Here is a 19,686-nt window from a genome sequence, read left to right on the forward strand (position 1 = left end):
ACGCTCATGTATTGTATTTCTATGAAAATGTTGCCGCTCATTACTTTAAAGGGTTATGATGGCAGTTGTTTCTTTAATCTCCTTTTCATTGTGTTTCATTACATTGGTAATAGCTCATTAGTCAGTTTATTTATATGGCACAAAGCGTAGCTCAAAGTGCTGCACGGTGTCAGACAGATAAAGAACAAAAATGAAACAAGTTCAAATTAAAACAAGTTGCACAACATCGGATAAGAATAAAGACGCTGGAACAAAACGAAACAAGTTAAAAACAAAATTCAGCCATAAAAAGTGAGGGTAAAAACAAAATCAGGTAAAAAAGAAAAAAAAAAAAGAAAATGATGTAAATGTAAGAAACAGGAACAGGAGAAGCTGCTCAGTATCAGGTTGTTGGTTCACAGTGATGGAGCTGGACTGACCCACTGACCACAGGAGGGTTTCTGCCACGATGAAAACATATTTCAAAGAGGGAACAATATTGAAAAAGGTTTGAGCCCCACTGGTCAAACACAGCCCATCACACATTATGAGATTAACAATAAAGTTTGTCCAGAAAAGTGAAGCAGTGCAGTGTGCTTTGTGCATGTCGGGCCATGTGACATCTCTGACCTGATCTTAATCGTGACCTTATTCCTAATCTCCACCCTCCCTCCGGTTTAGCCCTCCGCCCCCACCCCCGCCCCCGCCCCGGGCTGATAAATACCTTGGCATTTGGCTCTGGCAGACACTAGAGCCGGCGACTCACAGCTGACCACACCAGCCTCTGCTGCTGAGAGCGGCCGCCTTAAAAAACCCGAGGATTCACACTCATCCGGCTCCCGAGACCCATTCACAGTTTAGTTTTGTGCTGAAGATCCAGAGGCGAGCATGTACTCCAACAAGTCTGACGGGCAGGGGCCACGCCGAGGGAGATCCTTCGACTCCATGAACATCGTTTATGAGGAGAAGCAGCTCAACAATGAAGTGAGTGATGTGTGCCGACTGCTGCCTTTCTTCCAGTTTGAACTTTTATAAAGGACTTCAACTAAAAGTTTATGTGCAGGATAGGTACAGACAGACAGACAGAAGGGGTGTAAAGGTTCAGTTCACCCACGGTTTGGTTTTGCCACAGTTTTGGTTCCTAATTTTCTCTGTATTTTGTCTTATTTGCAAATACAACATTATTTTCATTCAGAAATTTGGGCTCACAAAATATGAAGCAAACAAATATTCTTGCAAAGGCAAAAGTGCTGCTGAGCCTTTTTAAAACAAACATAAAAACACTGTCAGTGTCTTCATTAAGTCATCAGCTCAGTGTGTGTTTGCATGACTGTCAGACAGTGGATGTGTGTGTGTGTGTGTGTGTGTGTGTGTGTGTAACGCTGCACTTTTCACCTCCCAGCTGAAAGCATGATGAGACTCAGGCTCAGGTAACTCTCACCTGCAGGTGCAAACCTCCCTGCGGAGACCTGAGGTGTGTTTTCTGTGTTCGGTTCTGCTCCTCTGACAGACAGATGTGTGTGTGTGTGTGTGTGTGTGTGTGTGTGTGTGTTTGTCAGCCTCAGTGTGAGTGTCGATCACACGGCGGGTGGCACTGCACATTTATTGACTAACAGCACAATTTCCAGTGATGATGTGATTTCCAGAGGCAGTTCCTTCAGGTTTTTTGCTGCTTGTCATGACTTTCTCATTCCGGGTGCTGCTCTTTAAAATATTTTTCGCCGCGTTGACTTCATTTGAAAGACAAAGCGGTCAACACGCTGCATCCCAAACTGCATCTGCACTCTGTTAACCCGAGCGCCGGCCGGCTCCTGCGGGTGTGACTCAGGGGCTCAGCCGACTAAATCTGGATGTGCGAGGTAATGCAAGGTCAAAGCCAGTAAAGACACATTCCACTGAAATATTTCACTTTTACAACAAGCTCAGAATTTGTTATTTACCTGATGAAAGTTTCCCCCTTATTTCTTGTGGGTTGCTCTCACTCAGATACTGATAATTACGTTTAATTGTGAATAAAAAAAAAAAAAGTTAATAATTGTTGAATAATTCCTGTATAATTTACAGATTAATGAGGCTACTTGGCAGAGGGTTTATTAGTTGTAGTTTATAGCTGTTGTTTCCGTGAGGCACACACACAGCACACACACACACACACACACACTCACATGTACACCTGGTTACTGCTGGCTGGGCTGATGTCTAATCCCCTGCTAGTCGTGTGGATTAGGAAGGGAGTGTCATTAAAGCTGCCGTGCGTGTGAATGAGCAGCGAGACAAACACTACCTGCCTGAGGTGACACACACAGCCTCCTGCACTTCACACACACTCCACACCGGCAGAAATAAAGGTGCAGTCTATAGGGCTAATTATGTGTAATTATTATGTGAACCTTTTTCACAGCCAAAAAGGTCCCCAAGCAGTAAAATGTACATTTATTCACTGTTTCCTTTACATGTTAAGGAGCAGTATCAGGAGACAGCGTTGGTTAGGCCAAATACAATCAATTAATGGATGAATGAATGAATGAATGAATGAATGAATGAATAGTTAAATAGTTAAATGTATACCTAAATAAATACATAAATTAGGAAATATTAATTCAAGGTATATTTTAACTTGTAGGCTATGGTTGTACGACGGCATATTAGGGCCATCGTAGGGAGGGAAAAAAAAATACAGAGTCATGGGAGGGGGGGTAATATTCTGAGAAAAACACTCAGAATTTCCAAGATTAAAGTGGTAAATTTACTAGAAAAAAACTCCCAAATTTATTGGAAAAAGAGCTTGAAATTTCTGATTATGGAGTCAAGAATATAAGAAAAAAACTCACACATTATAAAATGAAAGTAAGAAATGAATGCAAAAAAAAAATCAAAAATTCTGACATTAAAATGGTAAATCTAGGAGAAAAAAAATGAAAACCAGTTTGTTCTCCTCCTGTGGGATCCAGTCTGAAGGAAATCCTGCTGGTCTGAGTCCAGAATCCCAACCTCCTCCTCAGCATCTGGACTCTGAAGAGACGTTGCTGTGACTTGGGCCGATTCAGAAGAAAACAATCTGCTGATTCTGGGCTCAGATCAGCAGGATCTCCTTGTTCCTGAATCCCATGTCAAAGCAGAGTTTGATGAGGTGATCAGCTGCAGGCCTGAGACACGGCCAGCAGGCAGAACATGTGGAGCCTCGACCAAATTAAAAATATTATAAGAAAAACAAACTTTTTCTCAGAGTATCACCCTCCCTTCCCCGGATCCATAATCTTTCTCACCTACAAATGACCCTAATATAATGTCATAATGGTTGAGGAGCCTTGAAATGAAATAAGATTTGTATATTAGGTAGGTAATACAATGATCCAGTCAGTATTGTAGTTATAATGTAAAAACCAGGCTGCTTTCTGTAAGGTACAAATAAGAACCCAATGTCAACGAGACAAAAGCTGCACCTCAGAGGCCTCAGTGACAAACTGCTGGACCCCTAAAGGTGCTGTGATGTGCTTTATTTTCTGAGAGTGCAGGAGGCCTGTGGATGGTTTCCAGAAAACTTGATTTCTGGATTCAATTCACATAACAGTTTTTTTTTTTCTCCATAGTCGCTGATCACTGCTGAAATTTCAAGGTCACAACAGTCCGCAAGTTTAGTTTCAGTTCCTCAAATCGTCTTTGACCGCTCTTGTTCAGACATATGATGACGGGATGAAAAGATCCTCTCTGTTTGAGAGTTCACACTCCATGGGACTCACACTGCAAAAAAACTCAAGTCAAAAATGACTATTACAGGGCGTCTACAGATATCACAGAGTTAAATTTGAATGCTTTTAAAGATCTTTTTAAGTTAAATTTGAGCAAAATCACCTTTTCCTGATTCAGATGAGAGCTGCAGGTTGTGGTTGAGGTGAGTGATGCTCAGCTCTGGTGCTGGATGGAAGAGTAACGGTGTCTTGGATTTGGATTTAAAGACATCTTCAAGGACCTGCAGACACACTCTGTTTTTACGCCAGTGCTGTGTGCAATGAGGAGAGGACGTGTGCTGGAAATCAAGACTGCACCTTTTTCAGAGGCACTTCACAACACAAATGACTGCAGAACATTCAGGATCTTCTGGAAGTTGGTGTTGTGATTTCAGTCAGAGCAGCCTTTCCACTTCACCAGCAGGTCGGACATGCAAAAGAGATTTCCTTCCATGAGTTGCCAATCAGACACTCTGATTCTACAATTTCCAGTTTGCTGTTTGCTTGTGCAGAGCAATGTTAAAGGTCTTTTTTTGATTTGCATGAATTTCTTAGAGAACACAGCACGTCAGCGACCCTGTGCTCGTTATTCAAACAGCTGAGGTGTAAAGAAACTAGCGTTTTGCCCAAGTGAATTCATCAAGATGAACGTCTTCAGGCGTCAGAGCTACAGGAGATACTGACAAAGAAATAACTTTGAAACAACTTTACTTTCACTGCAAAAACATCTCCATCTTAACAAGCGATTTACTTTCAGCTTTAAAATCTGTTTTTTCTTCAGACAAATGAAAAAAATCTGCCAGTGGGAGGAGATAATCCCACTTTTCCAATGAGGATCAAATAAGGCAGATCAGCCCACTAGGATCAAGAAAATGACACTTGATTGGTCGACTTGTTTCTGGATACAAGTTGATTAGCATTAGACAAAAAAAGCTCTTACCTATTTTTTTTTTTTAACTCATAATGACATAAGTCTCACTCTTGGCTTTGAGAAGAGCACAGATGAATATGAAACATACATACATATATATTTGTTTTTTTTCCCATCAGATGAACAAGGTGACGTTCAGCAAAATTGATGAGAACAAGGACAACAAAAGCTTCTCGTCTGGAAGGCCGTCCGGCCGAGCAGCCATCGTTTTCTCCCTGAAGAACGAAGTCGGGGGGCTCGTCAAGGCCCTCAAACTCTTCCAGGTGAGTGACCCGGGTCAGGACGTCCCATCGTACAGCTGTAGCTCCAATACCATGTTTTGGTGGGTTTAACAGTGCAATGCACAAAATCTGCCTCTTATCATTTATTCTCATCATCAGTGTTCAAATCTTGCTTTTTTCCTTCAAATAAGGTAAAAAAAAAAAAATCTGCCGGTGGGATGAAATAATTTCTCCTCCAATGCAGTTTCACGTGTTTCAGGATTTGTAAAGTATAAATGTGTTGAAACCAGGCAGAATCAGGCAGATCAGCCTCGAGAATCAAGAAAATAACACTTGATTTGAGAAGATACTTGACGTGCAGAGTTATATCAGAACGATGCTGATTTCAGAAACAGAAACAGAAAATCCGGTCAGAACATTAAAAATGAATAAATGGTAAATTGATGGTTAATTTGGCTTTAGTTGATAGTTGTTTTATAGTGAACAAACAATGAAATGATAAGCTGCATCTTAATAATAGCCATGCACATAATGTTTATAGGTTTACAAACCAGTTATTACCCATTAACAAAGTGTTATAACATATCTGGTCCATCTATGTAATGTTTGTAAATGTTTAACAAATTATTTCTGAAAAGGTTTACAAATCATGAGGTTATCATTAACAAATGCTTAACATGGTGTATAAAATGTTATAATGTGTGCAACAATAAACTGTTAATATATCATTTACTATGTATTAGGTAAACATAATAAATTATTATTTCATTGTTTGTTAACTGAAAAGTAACTATCAACTGTAGTTTTAATTAACTATCAATTTAACATTCATTAATGATGTTATGATGAAGTGTTTTTGTGGGTGTTCAACAGTGCGTTTTGAAGCCTTTCCTTACATTTTACTGAAAACACAGTTTTACTCATTTTCCCCTCACGTGCAGGAGAAACACGTGAACCTCGTCCACATCGAGTCCCGCAAGTCGAAGAGGAGGAACTCGGACTTTGAGATCTTCGTGGACTGCGACAGCGACCACGAGCAGCTGAGGGAGCTGACGCAGCTGCTGAGGAAACACGCCAACATCGTGGAGATGGACCCGCCCGACAACTCCAGCCTGCCCGACGACGGTAGCCCATCAGAGCCTCGATCACACATCAGCTTGTAGCGACACACTGAGACGTGTTAACATGTTAAAGTGCATCAGTGTGAGGAACATTCAGAGTCCACAGACACAAACACAACAGAACGTGGAGCAAACACAAAATCTGATGATTGAGTGGTGATACTGTAGGATCAGTGCACACATTTCTACATCATACACATGCTTTTTTTTTTTACAAGTTAGTATTAATGCACAGAATTCTACATCATGCACTCCTTTTCCCCAAATTTTTGATGCACATATTTTTCTATTTCTTATTTCTTTTTCTATTTACTGTAATTTCCCTTATGCTTAAATATACTTTTCTCTTGAGAATTTGAGCAACAGCAACTGGCCCAGTTACATTTGCAGAAAAAATATTATTACTGTTGGTGTTCATTGCTTCAGTTAATTGTAATTAATGAGTGATTCTAATCTAGCTCTATGCATTGGAATTAAAAGCTACACCGTACAAAATTGACTCTTGAGCCCAGTAAGGATCAGCCCTCAGTTTGCCTGTAACTGCCTTTTTTCATCATATTTATAATTTAACATTTCTGAAATAAGTGAAACTGCACTGGAAACAAGATTATCTCACACAGTTTGTCTCAGGAAAGTATCTCTGATCCGGATCGTCAGGCTCTCTCTTGACTCATTCATAAATTTTATGTTTATTCCACATTTTGTTAGTAGAGACTGAACAGCCCTTACTTGGATCAGCCCTCAGTTTTGTAAAGTGCACCTTTAATTCCAATGAATTCCAACTGGATTAGAATCATTAATTAATTATAATTACAGCAGGCCTGCATTAATAGCATTAATAATAACCTTAATAGTAATTTTTCTGCAAATGTAATTCATACAGGTGCTGTATTCCTGATAAATGTAATGGCAGCAGATCCTTCATGAATCATATGAACACTGTTTCAGACGCTGTCACTCCCTGGTTCCCGAAGAAGATTTCTGATCTGGACCTGTGTGCCAACCGGGTGCTGATGTACGGCTCTGAGTTAGACGCCGACCATCCGGTACGTAAAACACCGACACAGCTTGTGTGCCATGTGATCTGACTCCAGGCTCCTCCTAAACCTCGGAAAATCTGTAAGCCAGTTGTCCGTGCTAAAGAAATCAGGCCTCCTCACTTTCTGTTCATTTTCCTGTTAATGAGCATCGTATTGATCAGTACTGATGAGTATTTCACTGAAAGAAAAGCCAGAGAGCGACCAAGTTCTCATTCATCTGTGGCCTTTTCCACAGCAGCTGCTTGGACGGGAAGCAGCAGGTAAACACAGGTGACGTTAATGACGATTCTGTTTGAGGCCAGTCGAGACGAGTTCAAACTTTAAAAACAATGAGATATTCTGAAAGCCGCTTTCAGGGGTATTTTTTATATTCTACTGCATTTCATCTTAAACCATTAAAACCAAAAAAACACCACAGACAGCTTCACCCAAACAGCTGTACAGTGCAAAGTACAACTAAAAGCAATGAAATAAATAAAGTCACATTATGACCCTCAGCTGTTTCCAAAGCCAGTGGCTCTTCCACCAAACACTTTTGGTGAAACTCAGCACTCAGCATTACACTCAAAATTACAATAATATTTCATATAGGCTAGGCTGATATTGCTGATGTCGTCAAACTGAGATGGCGCAGCAGAATAACTCATTCATTCGTTACACAGATTAATACTCATTATACTGTAGTAGCCCATATTAATTCATTAATTATAAAACGGGTGCTTCCCTTCTTTAAATGTGATTGGCTGAGCCGCGTTCCATGCCGTTGTAAAATCAGTGTAACCCACTGGCAGACCGCAGCACAAAATATCCCTGCGCCAGTGTAAACGGACAGAGCGTTGCCTAGCAACCAACTACTCTGCGCTCAACTTCCTCGTTTGGTCACATTTGTTTCAAGACTTTTGTGAACAAAATGTCAGACTTTGTGGTGAATTTTGATTTGCTGGGTGGCCTGAGCCTGGATGAGTGGTTGGAGGAGCTGCTTGGTGTCTGTTAAAAGACGCTGAATTCACCACCAGCAACAATGTTTTCACCGGTGTGGAAAAGAAACTCCGCCGAGAAGGACGTGACAAATCGTCCCACCACCAAGCCATAACCGAGGCAGACTGCCAGAAGATGAAGCACTTTCAGGCACCAAGTTCAGACACACCTTGGGGGCTTGTCTGTAAAGTCTGGTTTGACCTGCAGCTTCATATGGGACGCAGGGCGAACGAGGGCAACCGCAAATTAAAGGCCGACTCCTTCAGCATTTGCCACGACGAAAATGGCCTAAAATATGTCACCCTGTCTTTCAATGAATGCACAAAAAAAAAAAATCACAAATAGGCCTATGCAGCCGAAAAAAACATAGAACGCCTGCGGGGATTCATATATGAGCAGCCGGGTAACCCACTGTGTCCAGTGGCCTCTCTGGAGAAACAGCCTACCTCTCCCTGCTGCCTCCTGATCCACCTGCCTTTTATCTCCACCCAAAGCAGACACAGTGTGACAGCGCCGATGTATGGTAAATTAACAGTATACTTTTATTATTATTGTTATTGTTACATCCGACGTTAGGCATACGTCTGCGCAAAAACGCACCTGTCACGAAACGCACGCTACCGTCCCCGCAAAGAGGAGTCCAAACATAATTGAACACTATTTTAACAATTGCACTATTAATGGAAATATCCAGTTCAATATTAACGAGCCCAAATAGCCTGATGTGACATGATGATGGCGCTAGATGAAAAAGCAATCTTGGCGTCTGTGTTGCTTGGCAACCATTCTGTCCACTCTATCTTGCTTGGTGGAAGAATGAATAGTTCTCAATTTTATTGTTGCATTATTATCAATAAATTATTGATTTTTTTTGTAAAATCACTGTAACTCACGGCTTCTCGGGGCTTATTGCTTGAGTAATTTCCTACCAAATCTGACGGCTAACAGTGTGAAAATCGCCCGGTGTCTGGTGGCGGGTAGGAGCCGGTCACGGTGTCTGGAGGTTGGGGGCCGGTGTCTGGAGGTTGGGGGCCGGTGTCTGGAGGTTGGGGGCCGGTGTCTGGAGGTTGGGAGCCGTGGGAGCCGGTGTCTGGTGGGTAGGAGCCGGTCACGGTGTCTGGAGGTTGGGGGCCGGTGTCTGGAGGTTGGGGGCCGGTGTCTGGAGGTTGGGGGCCGGTGTCTGGAGGTTGGGAGCCGTGGGAGCCGGTGTCTGGTGGGTAGGAGCCGGTCACGGTGTCTGGAGGTTGGGAGCCGGTGTCTGGAGGGCAGCAGGTGGTGGAAGCATCCAGATCGGCTTGAGTGCTGCTGTAGCTCACCACATTCATGGGCCTCTCTGTAAGGTTGGGAGCTTCTGTGGGCTGGTTGGCCTCGTTTGAAGCGACGAGACAGTCTGAGTCTGAGTTGGTTGCGTCTTCTTTACTGTCATTGTTGATTTTGACATTAAAAATTTGTAATGTCCGTTTTCACGACCACCTTATCAGTTGGCTGTCTTCTTTTCATTTTGCAGTACAGCGACATAGGTAGCTGTGCTGTAACTAGCTTCTATCTCTTTGCGCGCTGTAAAGCCTAAAGGAAATAGCCTAACACCGTAAGGAAATGACGCAGGTTGCCTATCAAATATCTGCCACATATATCAATATGAAAAAAATAATAAAATAAAAAAATAAACAATATATAATATAATATAATATAATATAATATAATGTGTGTGTTCTGATGATTTGATGTCAAACTTAAAAAACAACAACAAAAAAAAACAAAACAAAACAATAAAATAAATTTTTATAGACTATAGCCTTTTTTTTTTTTTTTTTTTTTTGGTGACAATTTTGGGGAAGCTAAGCTTCCCCTAGCCTCTTAATATCGCCGCCTATGACTGCCAGCTTTCAGGCGCTTTTTCGTCGCTGTTGATGATTCTTAGCGTCTTAAAACATGAATGAGGACAGCAACAGTGAGGTACAGATGGATTTCTGGCACTAATGAAACATTAAAAACAATGACAGAGAGAGGAGAGCTGCCCGTTTTTGTTAGTTTCTCTTGTTGCTTCCTGGAGGATTTCTGTCGTTCTGACTGACTTGACAGCTGGCTTCGCTACGAGCTGATTGGCTGTTGGAACAGGTGATGTGCTTTACCTTCAAAACCAAGTGGCGACTTGACAAGCGGCTGCTGCGTGTCCACAGGGGTGTGTATTACAGAGGCGTGTATTTGTCACAAGAGGCCGCGCTGCTTCCCAGATTTGGACGCTTTGATGGGCGTGGCCATTCCTGATGATTGACAGTTGATCCGTCCTATAACCGTGCAAACACTTTCTAGCTGACTGGACGAACACTAGTGGGCTGTCCGGACCGACATGGCGGCTCTTTTGGAAACTTTCTTTTATGTTAGGAAAACAGATTCACCGAAATGCGCTTCTGAAAACATTTCAGGCAGAAATTAACCCTGCAGCTGCTGAATCTGTCTTCATTTCAGATCCAAGATGGTTAGTTTAAAGGTTTCCAGAGGTGGCGAGTTGCGTTGGATGCCCCTAATTTGCATAAAGTAGAGCCTATAATGCTCAGCTTGTCTTGTTGTCACGGTAACAGAGGTGTTCATTCACTTCTATGTTTGGCATTGAGCTCATAGTTAGTGCTGCACTTTACTGACAGCTGTTTCCACTATTCTGTCCCCCCTCATTGTATATAAATACGGAGGGACAAAAAATCAGAAACCCCTCTCAGTATAATGCAGTCCAGTAGCAGATCTCTGCAAACTACAACCTCAGTAATAAACACAGAATTAAAGTGACACATTCTGCATAATGTCAACACAAACTGAACATTATAAACTTTGTTTTAAAGGTAGAGTTGATGAGCTGCTGAGCTGAGCTGGTCAGACTGGACAGGTTGGCCCATACCCTCTAGCTACTGTTAGGTCACACAGGTTTCAGGCTGCATTCAACCACAAAACTCACCGGTGGAACTTGAACATAACATGTCAGTTTGGGAAATGTAGACTAAATATTGCGAGCAGCGATGGGACCGTGTGCTTATCTCACCATACGGTTTGCCCAGGCCATATGGGCATTAGGAGTTGTTAAAACCACAATATGATGTGATAGAAAAATAAAGTCTGGCTGTGCAGAGTTAATTTTCTTAATCACAGATCTTCCCAGCAGCCTGTCTGGTAGAATGTAAACACTTTAAACTGTTGGCATTACAGAAGCAAGTCTCATGTGTGGTCACTATAGCAGCATGAAAATATTACATTTACATTAAAACAATATTAGATGTCCTTTTTTTTTTTTTTTCAAAGTGTCTCTTAAATGTCTCATTCTGCAGAAAAACAGATCCAGATTTCAGAACAGCGCTTCTGTCACTCCGGTGACAGAGAAATATTTCCCTCATTCCCATCGCAAAAACACATTTTTTCACCTCAACTCTCAGTTTTGTGCAAGCAATCTACCTTTGAGTTCTCAGCACCCCCTAGTGGTCAGAAATGGCTCAGTGCAGCCGTAAGCAATATTAAGTCCATTTGTTTTTGAGTAAAATTGCTTATTACGATCTGAGAGTCATTGTTGTAGGGCTTTTTCTACCATGCAGTTTTTAGCCAACCTGTTGTCATGTCCCGGTCTGATCTTTCTAAATTTTCTCCATCGGCCTGAATATGCTCCCACTCTTCCTCCCCTCACTTCTTCTGCTTCATTCAAAATGTCTCTGAAGAATCACATTCTGCAGATACCGTATTTCACCAATTAATCGCCCGGGCGTTTAATATGCAAAATCAACTTGGACCCCGGGCGTTTAAAAGAACCAGGCGGCTATTCGCTGCAGGCCTTTATTTATTTTTGCACAGACCTGCACCAGGTCATTATCGACATACAACATATTTATAATCGGGCAATTTAAGATTACGGTACACCCTTTTTTTCTAACGTTAGCTAGCGCTCTTATTTTGACAGAAAACGGAAGTGCCGCGCAGTTATTGTGCGGCTAACTGTTTACTGCTGCAAAAATAAGGTGAGTAGCCTTATTTTGGGTTTACCTCAATATAATGCAAATAATCGCCCCGGCGGTTATTCGGGTGGGCGTTTAATACGCAAAATGCGTGCAGACCCCAGGCGTTTATAAGAACCCGGCGGCTATTTGCGGCCGGGCGATTAATTGGTGAAATACGGTAAACAGATTCAAATTTCAGAGTAATCATGCAAGTGCCTCTGTTACTGCAGTGAGCGCTGTGGCCACAGAAAAAGTTCATTCAAAGCAGCGGCACCTTGTAGCTGAAAGCCTGAAGCTTCACCACATTTTCAAATTGGAGCTCAGACACAAAATAATCCAACAAGTTAATCCAACATGGAGCTTTGTGAGAGTGAAACATATCCCTCATTTCCATCAATAATACTGTGATTTTTTTCCCAACACTTTCTTGTGGTCAGAAATCACTTAGCACTGCTTGAAAATAAAATGTTTTCTTCTGCTGCATTTCAGTATTTTGTGCCATTCCTGATTGTGAGTGTTGTATTTTTTTTTTGTTTGTTTGTTTGTTTGTTTTTACAGGGATTCAAAGACAACACGTACCGTAAAAGAAGAAAATATTTTTCCGATCTGGCCATGAACTACAAACAGTAAGTCCACCCATCGCTCTGTATTGTATTTCAAACACAGAGTCATTTTTTTTCTTGTGTGACATAAAGCTGCAGCTGATTTATCACAACATTTTGTTAATCCGTCCGCTGCCTCCCTGCACCGTCCCTTCATTCAGTCCCCCTCTCTCTCTCTCTCTGGGTGTGTTTGTTTCTCAGCGGAGATCCCATTCCCCGGGTGGAGTTCACAGAGGAGGAGGTTCGGACGTGGGGCGTCGTGTTTCGGGAGCTGAACAAGCTGTACCCCAGCCACGCCTGCAGGGAGCACCTGAAGAACCTGCCGCTGCTCACCACGCACTGCAACTACAGGGAGGACAACATCCCGCAGCTGGAGGACGTGTCCCGCTTCCTGAAGGGTAAACCGCAAGCTGACCTGTACGACGGCATATTAGGGCCCTTTTATGGAGAGACCGGGATTAGAGTCATACATTTACGAGAAAAAACTCACAAATTTATGAGAAAAAAACCTCAAAAATTCTGAGATTATAAAGTCGCAAATTTATGAGACAGAGCTCGCAGCTGATGACCTCATCAAATTCCACTTTGCAATGGGATTTAGGGAACAAGGAGATCCTGCTGATCTGAGCCCAGAATCAGCAGATTGTTTTCTTCTGAATCGGCCCAAGTCACAGCAACGTCTCTTCAGAGTCCAGATGCTGAGGAGGAGATTGGGGTTCTGGACTCAAACCAGCAGAATAAAATGCAGCAGATGTCACTTTTTATTTTCCTGACCAACCACACATATTAGTTATTGAGTTTATTATATTATTTTATGCTGTTATATAATATTATTGTAACGCACATTTCAAAACCACACATTTTGACACACAACAATGAATTAAATGTTATTCTATGTTCTATTCTGTGTGTGTGTGTGTGTGTGTGTGTGTGTGTGTGTGTGTGTGTGTGTGTGTGTGTGTGTGTGCAGAGCGCTCAGGCTTCATCATCCGGCCCGTGGCAGGTTACCTGTCGCCCAGAGATTTCCTGGCAGGTCTGGCCTTCAGAGTTTTCCACTGCACCCAGTACGTCCGCCACAGCTCCAACCCCCTGTACACGCCCGAGCCGTGAGTGCACACACACGCACACACACACACTTTTCTATTTTTACTTCCAAAGACAACACACTGTTCAGACAGTGTCAAAATGTCCTTTGAGAATAAATTCAAAACATCCAGTGAGAATTTTGAAAATAAAGTCAAAGAAACAGTTTCAAAATAAAGTCCAATTTTTGAGATTAAAGTCAAAATTTAAAGATTAAGGTCAAAGGCATTTTGTTCGCAGAGTTCACTGCACAACGTTCTGCGTGTGTAGCAGTCGTTGTCATTTTACATGAAATAAAGGAATAAAAACTGGGAGAAAGAGGAGACGTTCACACTACTTCTCGTGTAACTCAAATCACCACCTGGCGCAGCAGCACAGCAGCACAGGTGTCATTTATTTAAACGCTAATTACAGAGACATTCGTAACCGGCATTTCCGGTTTCAAAATAAGAGTACACAATTGAGAGCATTTAATACACGAATGTTAACACATTTTGAAAATAAACTTGAACTTTCACGATTCAAATTCAATGTTTGAGACAAAAATGTGCTGACACGGCATCTATCGTGGTATTGGGGAAGTTTTACTTAAAGTGCCTTTTGACTTTATTCACCAGTTCTAGATTTTACTCTCAGAAATTTGACTTTATTCTCAAACTTTATTCTCAAGAATTTTGAGTTGACTTCAATCTCAAAGTTTTTACTACTCAAAGACTTTTTTTTTTTTATCATCATGGTCCTGTTATTCTTCCATATCACTGCAAATACTTCAATAAAACAAATATATCGACAATAGCTGTGCAGACATTTCCAAGTCTGTGTGTGTGTGTGTGTGTGTGTGTATGTGTGTGTGTGTGTTGCAGAGACACCTGCCATGAGCTGCTGGGTCATGTTCCCCTGCTGGCCGAGCCGAGCTTCGCTCAGTTCTCTCAGGAGATCGGACTCGCCTCGCTGGGAGCGTCGGACGACTCGGTGCAGAAACTGGCCACTGTGAGAGCACACACACACACACACACACACACACACACACACACCATGAATGCAGCTGTGTGTAAGCGGTGTGACGTCCTGGTGTTGTGTTGCAGTGTTATTTCTTCACGGTGGAGTTCGGGCTGTGTAAGCAGGAGGGCTCTCTGAGGGCGTACGGGGCCGGGCTGCTCTCCTCCATCAGCGAGCTCAAGGTAACACACCCACACGTCCACCTCTGCAGCTCCTTCAGCAGCTTTAAAATGACCACGCAGAGCTGAATCAAGGTCAACTGGACGTTTCTCCTCTCATCCAAGAAGCTTCTTCAGTTCTGACAGGCTGGTGGGGAGTCACAGGTAGTAAATCTGTGTGGGGTCGCTGGTGCTGCTCCCTGTTGTCAAGACCACTGTACGTTTCATTTGGGTCACCTGACTCCAGGAGAGACCGATGGTCGTTAGGGACACCTGGCAGTCAGTAAGAAACTGACTCCAGGAGTGAACGACAGTCATTATTCACATCTGGCTCCAGGTGTAAATGACGGCTGTTAGGGACACCTGATGGTCATTAAGAACACCTGACTCCAGGAGTGAACAATGAGCATTAGGTTCATCTGACTGTTGTTAAGGTCACCTGACAGTCGTTGGTGTCACCTGGCTCTAGGAGTGAATGACTGTTGTTAGGGTCACCTGACAGTCGTTAGTGTCACCTGGCTCTAGGAGTGAATGACTGTTGTTAGGGTCACCTGACTGTTGTTAAGGTCACCTGACAGTCGTTGGTGTCACCTGGCTCTAGTGGTGAACGACAGTCGTAAGGGACACCTTGCTCCAGGAGTGAAGGACAGTTGTTAAGGTCACTCGATGGTCATTAAGAACACCTGACTCCAGAAGTGAACAATGGTTGTTAATGTCACCTGATGGTTGTTAGGGTCACCTGGCAGTCGTTAGTGTCATCTGCTCCAGGAGTGAACGATGGTCGTTAGGGACACCTGGCCTCAGGAGTGAACGATGGTCATTAGGGTAACAAGGGGTCAAGAGTGAATGGTTGAACTTCCTGTGCAGGGATGACAGGACGGCGTTGCAGGTTGGAGACAGGTGGTGTGTGAGACCTCCTCCTCTGTAGAGAGATGGCTTCTCCATCTTGACATCGATCGCCTCCTTCCCTCCTCTTTCCAACCAGCAGCCATTTCTCTCAGAACTGAAGAAGCTTCTTGGATGAGGAGGGAGACGTCCCTTTCTGAGGATAAATCTGTCCTCTGAGACGGACCATAAGACGACACACTGCAGCAGAAACACACTGAGCTGCGTCTCTCTCCTCCGTTAGCACGCTCTCTCTGGAAAGGCCCACATCCTCCCGTTCGACCCGGCGGTCACCTGCAACCAGGAGTGCAACATCACCACCTTCCAGGATGTCTACTTTGTGTCGGGAAGCTTCGAGGAGGCGAAGACCAAGATGAGGTCAGTGAGCTGCAGTTTACAGGTTCAGTCCCTCAGAGGATGAGGTTTAAAATACCCATGTGACAGCGTAACCAGGTGACCAGGATTTTGTCGCACTGATGTAAAAAAAATGTCATCATCACAACCTCAGAAGTGAAGGAAAGGGAAATCAGAGGGGGGATTTAAGTCTTTTGACCAAATTCACTTTAGTTGTAGTCACATTTTAGTAATTTTGAATTTTGTTTGATTTTGGTTTAGTCTAGTTTTATCAAGAAAAACTTCAGGTGGTTTTAGTTGATTGAAAAAAGAGGTTTTTATCTAATTCTGCTTTATCATTTTCCATATTTTTTCACTGTAAATTCCTCATTAAATTGCTTGTTAGTGACCCTTAAACACAGATTGAGTTCACAGATCTGTTTTCTTTCAAACTGAGGTCAGGAGCCTCAGATGATTTTGTTCATCTGTTTCTGGCATTTTTGTTAACAAATCATTTAATTTTTATTTAGGTTTTGTCTTGTTTTCATTGTGTGAAACGTGTTGTTGACAAAAACTGCAAAATGAGCAAACAGTCTGGTTTTCAGTCTGCACACGGGGCAACGTAAAAGGGGAGTTTATCTAAAACATACATTCAAATTATAAAATAATAATAATATGTTATATATATATATAATATTATAATAATAACAAAACATATCTATATAGCTATTTATAATATCTAATATCTATTTATTATATCTATGTAATATCTATAGACCCCTTTATAGCTCTATACCATAGGCTATATTTTTAATGTGATATATTTTTGAAAAATATCTATAGAATAGAATATGTATATATAGAATAGATGCATACTCATAATGTATATTTTTTTTGGAAATGATATTAAAAATTATACATTATAAGTGTACATCTATTTTATATACACGTTCTTATGTCTGTATATATTCTATAGATATATTTTGTAACTCTTATAGGATAGGCAAAGGTTTTTTTTTTTCTTACATTCTTTTGTGTTGATCCACTTTATTTATTTTATTATTTGTAGTTTATTTTTGTAGAGAGATATATTTCTCTCTTAGTCTCCTACTGGTCCACCTCTGATATGAGGACTAAGTTTTGGTCATGTGATTATGTTGTCATGACGTCACTGTGCTGTAAAGTGAACCAGATGTAATTATGATGAGAATATCATAATAATATAATATAAAATAAAATCTTGCGCTGTGTCTGCAGGGAGTTTGCCAAGACCATCCGCCGTCCGTTCACCGTGCGCTACAACCCGTACACCCAGAGCGTGGACGTCCTGAAGGACACCAACAGCATCACCAGCATGGTGGAGGACCTGCGGCACGAGCTGGACATCGTGGGCGACGCCCTGAACCGACTCAACAAACACCTGGGAGTCTGAAAACCCCCGGCTGACCAAACCATCCAGCCTCATCTTCACTGCTCGAGGCCTGTTCCTCTTCAAACAAAGTATGGGATGAGATAATCCCACTCGTTTCAGATGTTAATCAACTGGTTTCCAGAATTTTTCCTGAATCAAGTGTCATTTTCTTGATCCTAGCAGGCTGACCTGTACAACGGCATATTAGGGCCCTTTTATGGAGAGACCGGGATTAGAGTCATACATTTACGAGAAAAAACTCACAAATTTATGAGAAAAAACCTAAAAAATTCTGAGATTATAAACTCACAAATTTATGAGACAGAACTCTCAGCTGATGACCTGATCAAATTCCATTTTGCAATGGGATTTAGGAACAAGGAGATCCTGCTGATTTGAGCCCAGAATCAGCAGATTGTTTTCTTCTGAATCGGCCCAAGTCACAGCAACGTCTCTTCAGAGTCCAGATGCTGAGGAGGAGATTGGGGTTCTGGGCTCAAACCAGCAGGATTTCCTTCTGACTGAATCCCACAGGAGAGGAAAAAATTGTTTCACTGTTTTTTTCTCATAAATATGTGATTTTTTTTCTCATAAATTTATGATTTTAATGTCATAATTTCTCAATTTTTTCTTTCAAAATTTGTGCCTCTGTAACGTAAAAAATTTCCAAGTGGTTTTCTCATAAATTTGTGAATTCTCCGTAATTTTTTCCCCTCCCTATATTGGCCCTAATACGCCGTCGTAGCTCTGCCTTATTCTGCCTTGTTTCAACATACTGATACTTGTTCCTGGAAAAAAATGCTGACAAAAATGAAAGTGCAGCGGAAACAGGTGGGATTATCTCATCCCTGATCACTGAGGACAAGGCTGGGTGACGTGTTTTGTGCTACGTGACGGGACTGACGCTGTCCCTTTGTCAAAAGTGTGATTCCGTCCAGCCGTCCACCTCTGATATGACGGACATGATGCGGCTTGATTGATTGATTACATATTTATGGATGACCCGATCAGAACCAGACTGACTGTCAGTTTGTGTTTCAGAGCCTTTGACTGTTTTAATGTCCATGTTTTCGTCAGCGCAGGCCTGGCTGTCAGAGGAAAACCCTCAACCTGAACCGACTTTAATGTGGCGTTCTGGTTTCACACAAATCCTGATGAATGTTTTATTTTTCTTTATATTGTTGTTATTATTTTTCAGTTGAGATTTTAGTGTTTAAATGCTGTTTTTCTGAGGCTTTTCCACCCTTACAAGAATAAACAGAGAAAAACGTGTTATTTAGTATCATAAAAAGATTCAAATCATATAACATCAGTAACAGACTTCATCTGTAGTTCTGTCAGCTGGTTTGTTTTAGTAGTGAAATAGATGTATCTGTGTGTGTCACGTTCTGTTGTACACATTAGGCTTCACACACACACACACACACACACACACACACATTTTGTATCTATTTGAAACATGGATTTTGAAGTAGCTCTTATTATGTTTATATTAAATATTAATTTGTCACTGTCAACTACTGTGTCCTCATTTATCGTACGTGTGTGTACGTGTGCGTGCATGTGTGTGTGTGTGAAATAGACCATGGTAATAGCTGTAGGACTTACTGAAGAAAGGGAGAAATGAGTGCAGAAATATTGGCATGCATGTTACCAGGAGGAGTGTTAATTCTTGCTTTAAACAATATTTGATCAGTTTTAAATTGAACTGAATCCTTAAACTTCAACGCACGTGTCATGAAGAGCAGCTCATTGATGTGATCATGAAATCACAGTAAATCAAGACGTTAACACAGTGTCTGTAGCTCTTTAGGATTTAATAAATGTCCTCGGTCACATTTGATTCTGCACATCCTACGAGGTTTCCAGCGTCGTTTACAGTCCAAAATCTCACTGAGCCACTTATTTTCATATTCTGGTTCAATATTCACATTATGCGCTGTCATTTGTTTGACAGAGCTTACCTGATGCAGGTAACTCACTGTGTGTGGTGTGTGTGTGTGTGTGTGTGTGTGTGTGCAGCGTGGAGTGGACTCACATCAGGAAACTAAACTCAGTGCTCTCCAACTTCCTCACCAACTTTCCCCTGGTGAATCACATCAGTGTGTGTGTGTGTGTGTGTGTGTGTGTGTGTGTGTCGTGACTCAGCATCATTGCTCCTCTTCATCACTACAGCTCCGTTCTGCAGCTGACTACTGAGTCACAGCTCAGACTCACAGACACAAACCTCGCAGGTAAAGTTT

At 42.0% G+C, this 19,686-nt stretch overlaps 1 protein-coding gene across 2 annotated transcripts; it reads left to right on the forward strand.

Annotated features, from left to right (window-relative positions):
* The first annotated feature begins 740 nt into the window (after positions 1 to 740).
* LOC115355184 (tryptophan 5-hydroxylase 1-like) lies at positions 741 to 17,665 on the forward strand. 2 transcript variants are annotated; one of them, XM_030045894.1, is made up of 11 exons: positions 741 to 963; positions 4,758 to 4,901; positions 5,801 to 5,984; positions 6,929 to 7,026; positions 12,531 to 12,598; positions 12,776 to 12,972; positions 13,545 to 13,680; positions 14,521 to 14,647; positions 14,743 to 14,838; positions 15,944 to 16,077; positions 17,290 to 17,665. In XM_030045894.1, the coding sequence occupies exons 1-11, from the start codon at positions 868 to 870 to the stop codon at positions 17,462 to 17,464; spliced, it is 1,455 nt and encodes a 484-aa protein (XP_029901754.1). In that variant the 5' UTR covers positions 741 to 867; the 3' UTR covers positions 17,465 to 17,665. The 2 variants fall into 2 exon arrangements, with proteins under 2 accessions (XP_029901754.1, XP_029901762.1); XM_030045902.1 differs by having other exon boundaries at positions 5,801 to 5,982; positions 6,933 to 7,026.
* The last annotated feature ends 2,021 nt before the right edge of the window (positions 17,666 to 19,686 follow it).

This window comes from Myripristis murdjan, chromosome 3 (assembly GCF_902150065.1).
Source record: "Myripristis murdjan chromosome 3, fMyrMur1.1, whole genome shotgun sequence".
Classification (NCBI taxonomy): Eukaryota; Metazoa; Chordata; class Actinopteri; order Holocentriformes; family Holocentridae; genus Myripristis; species Myripristis murdjan.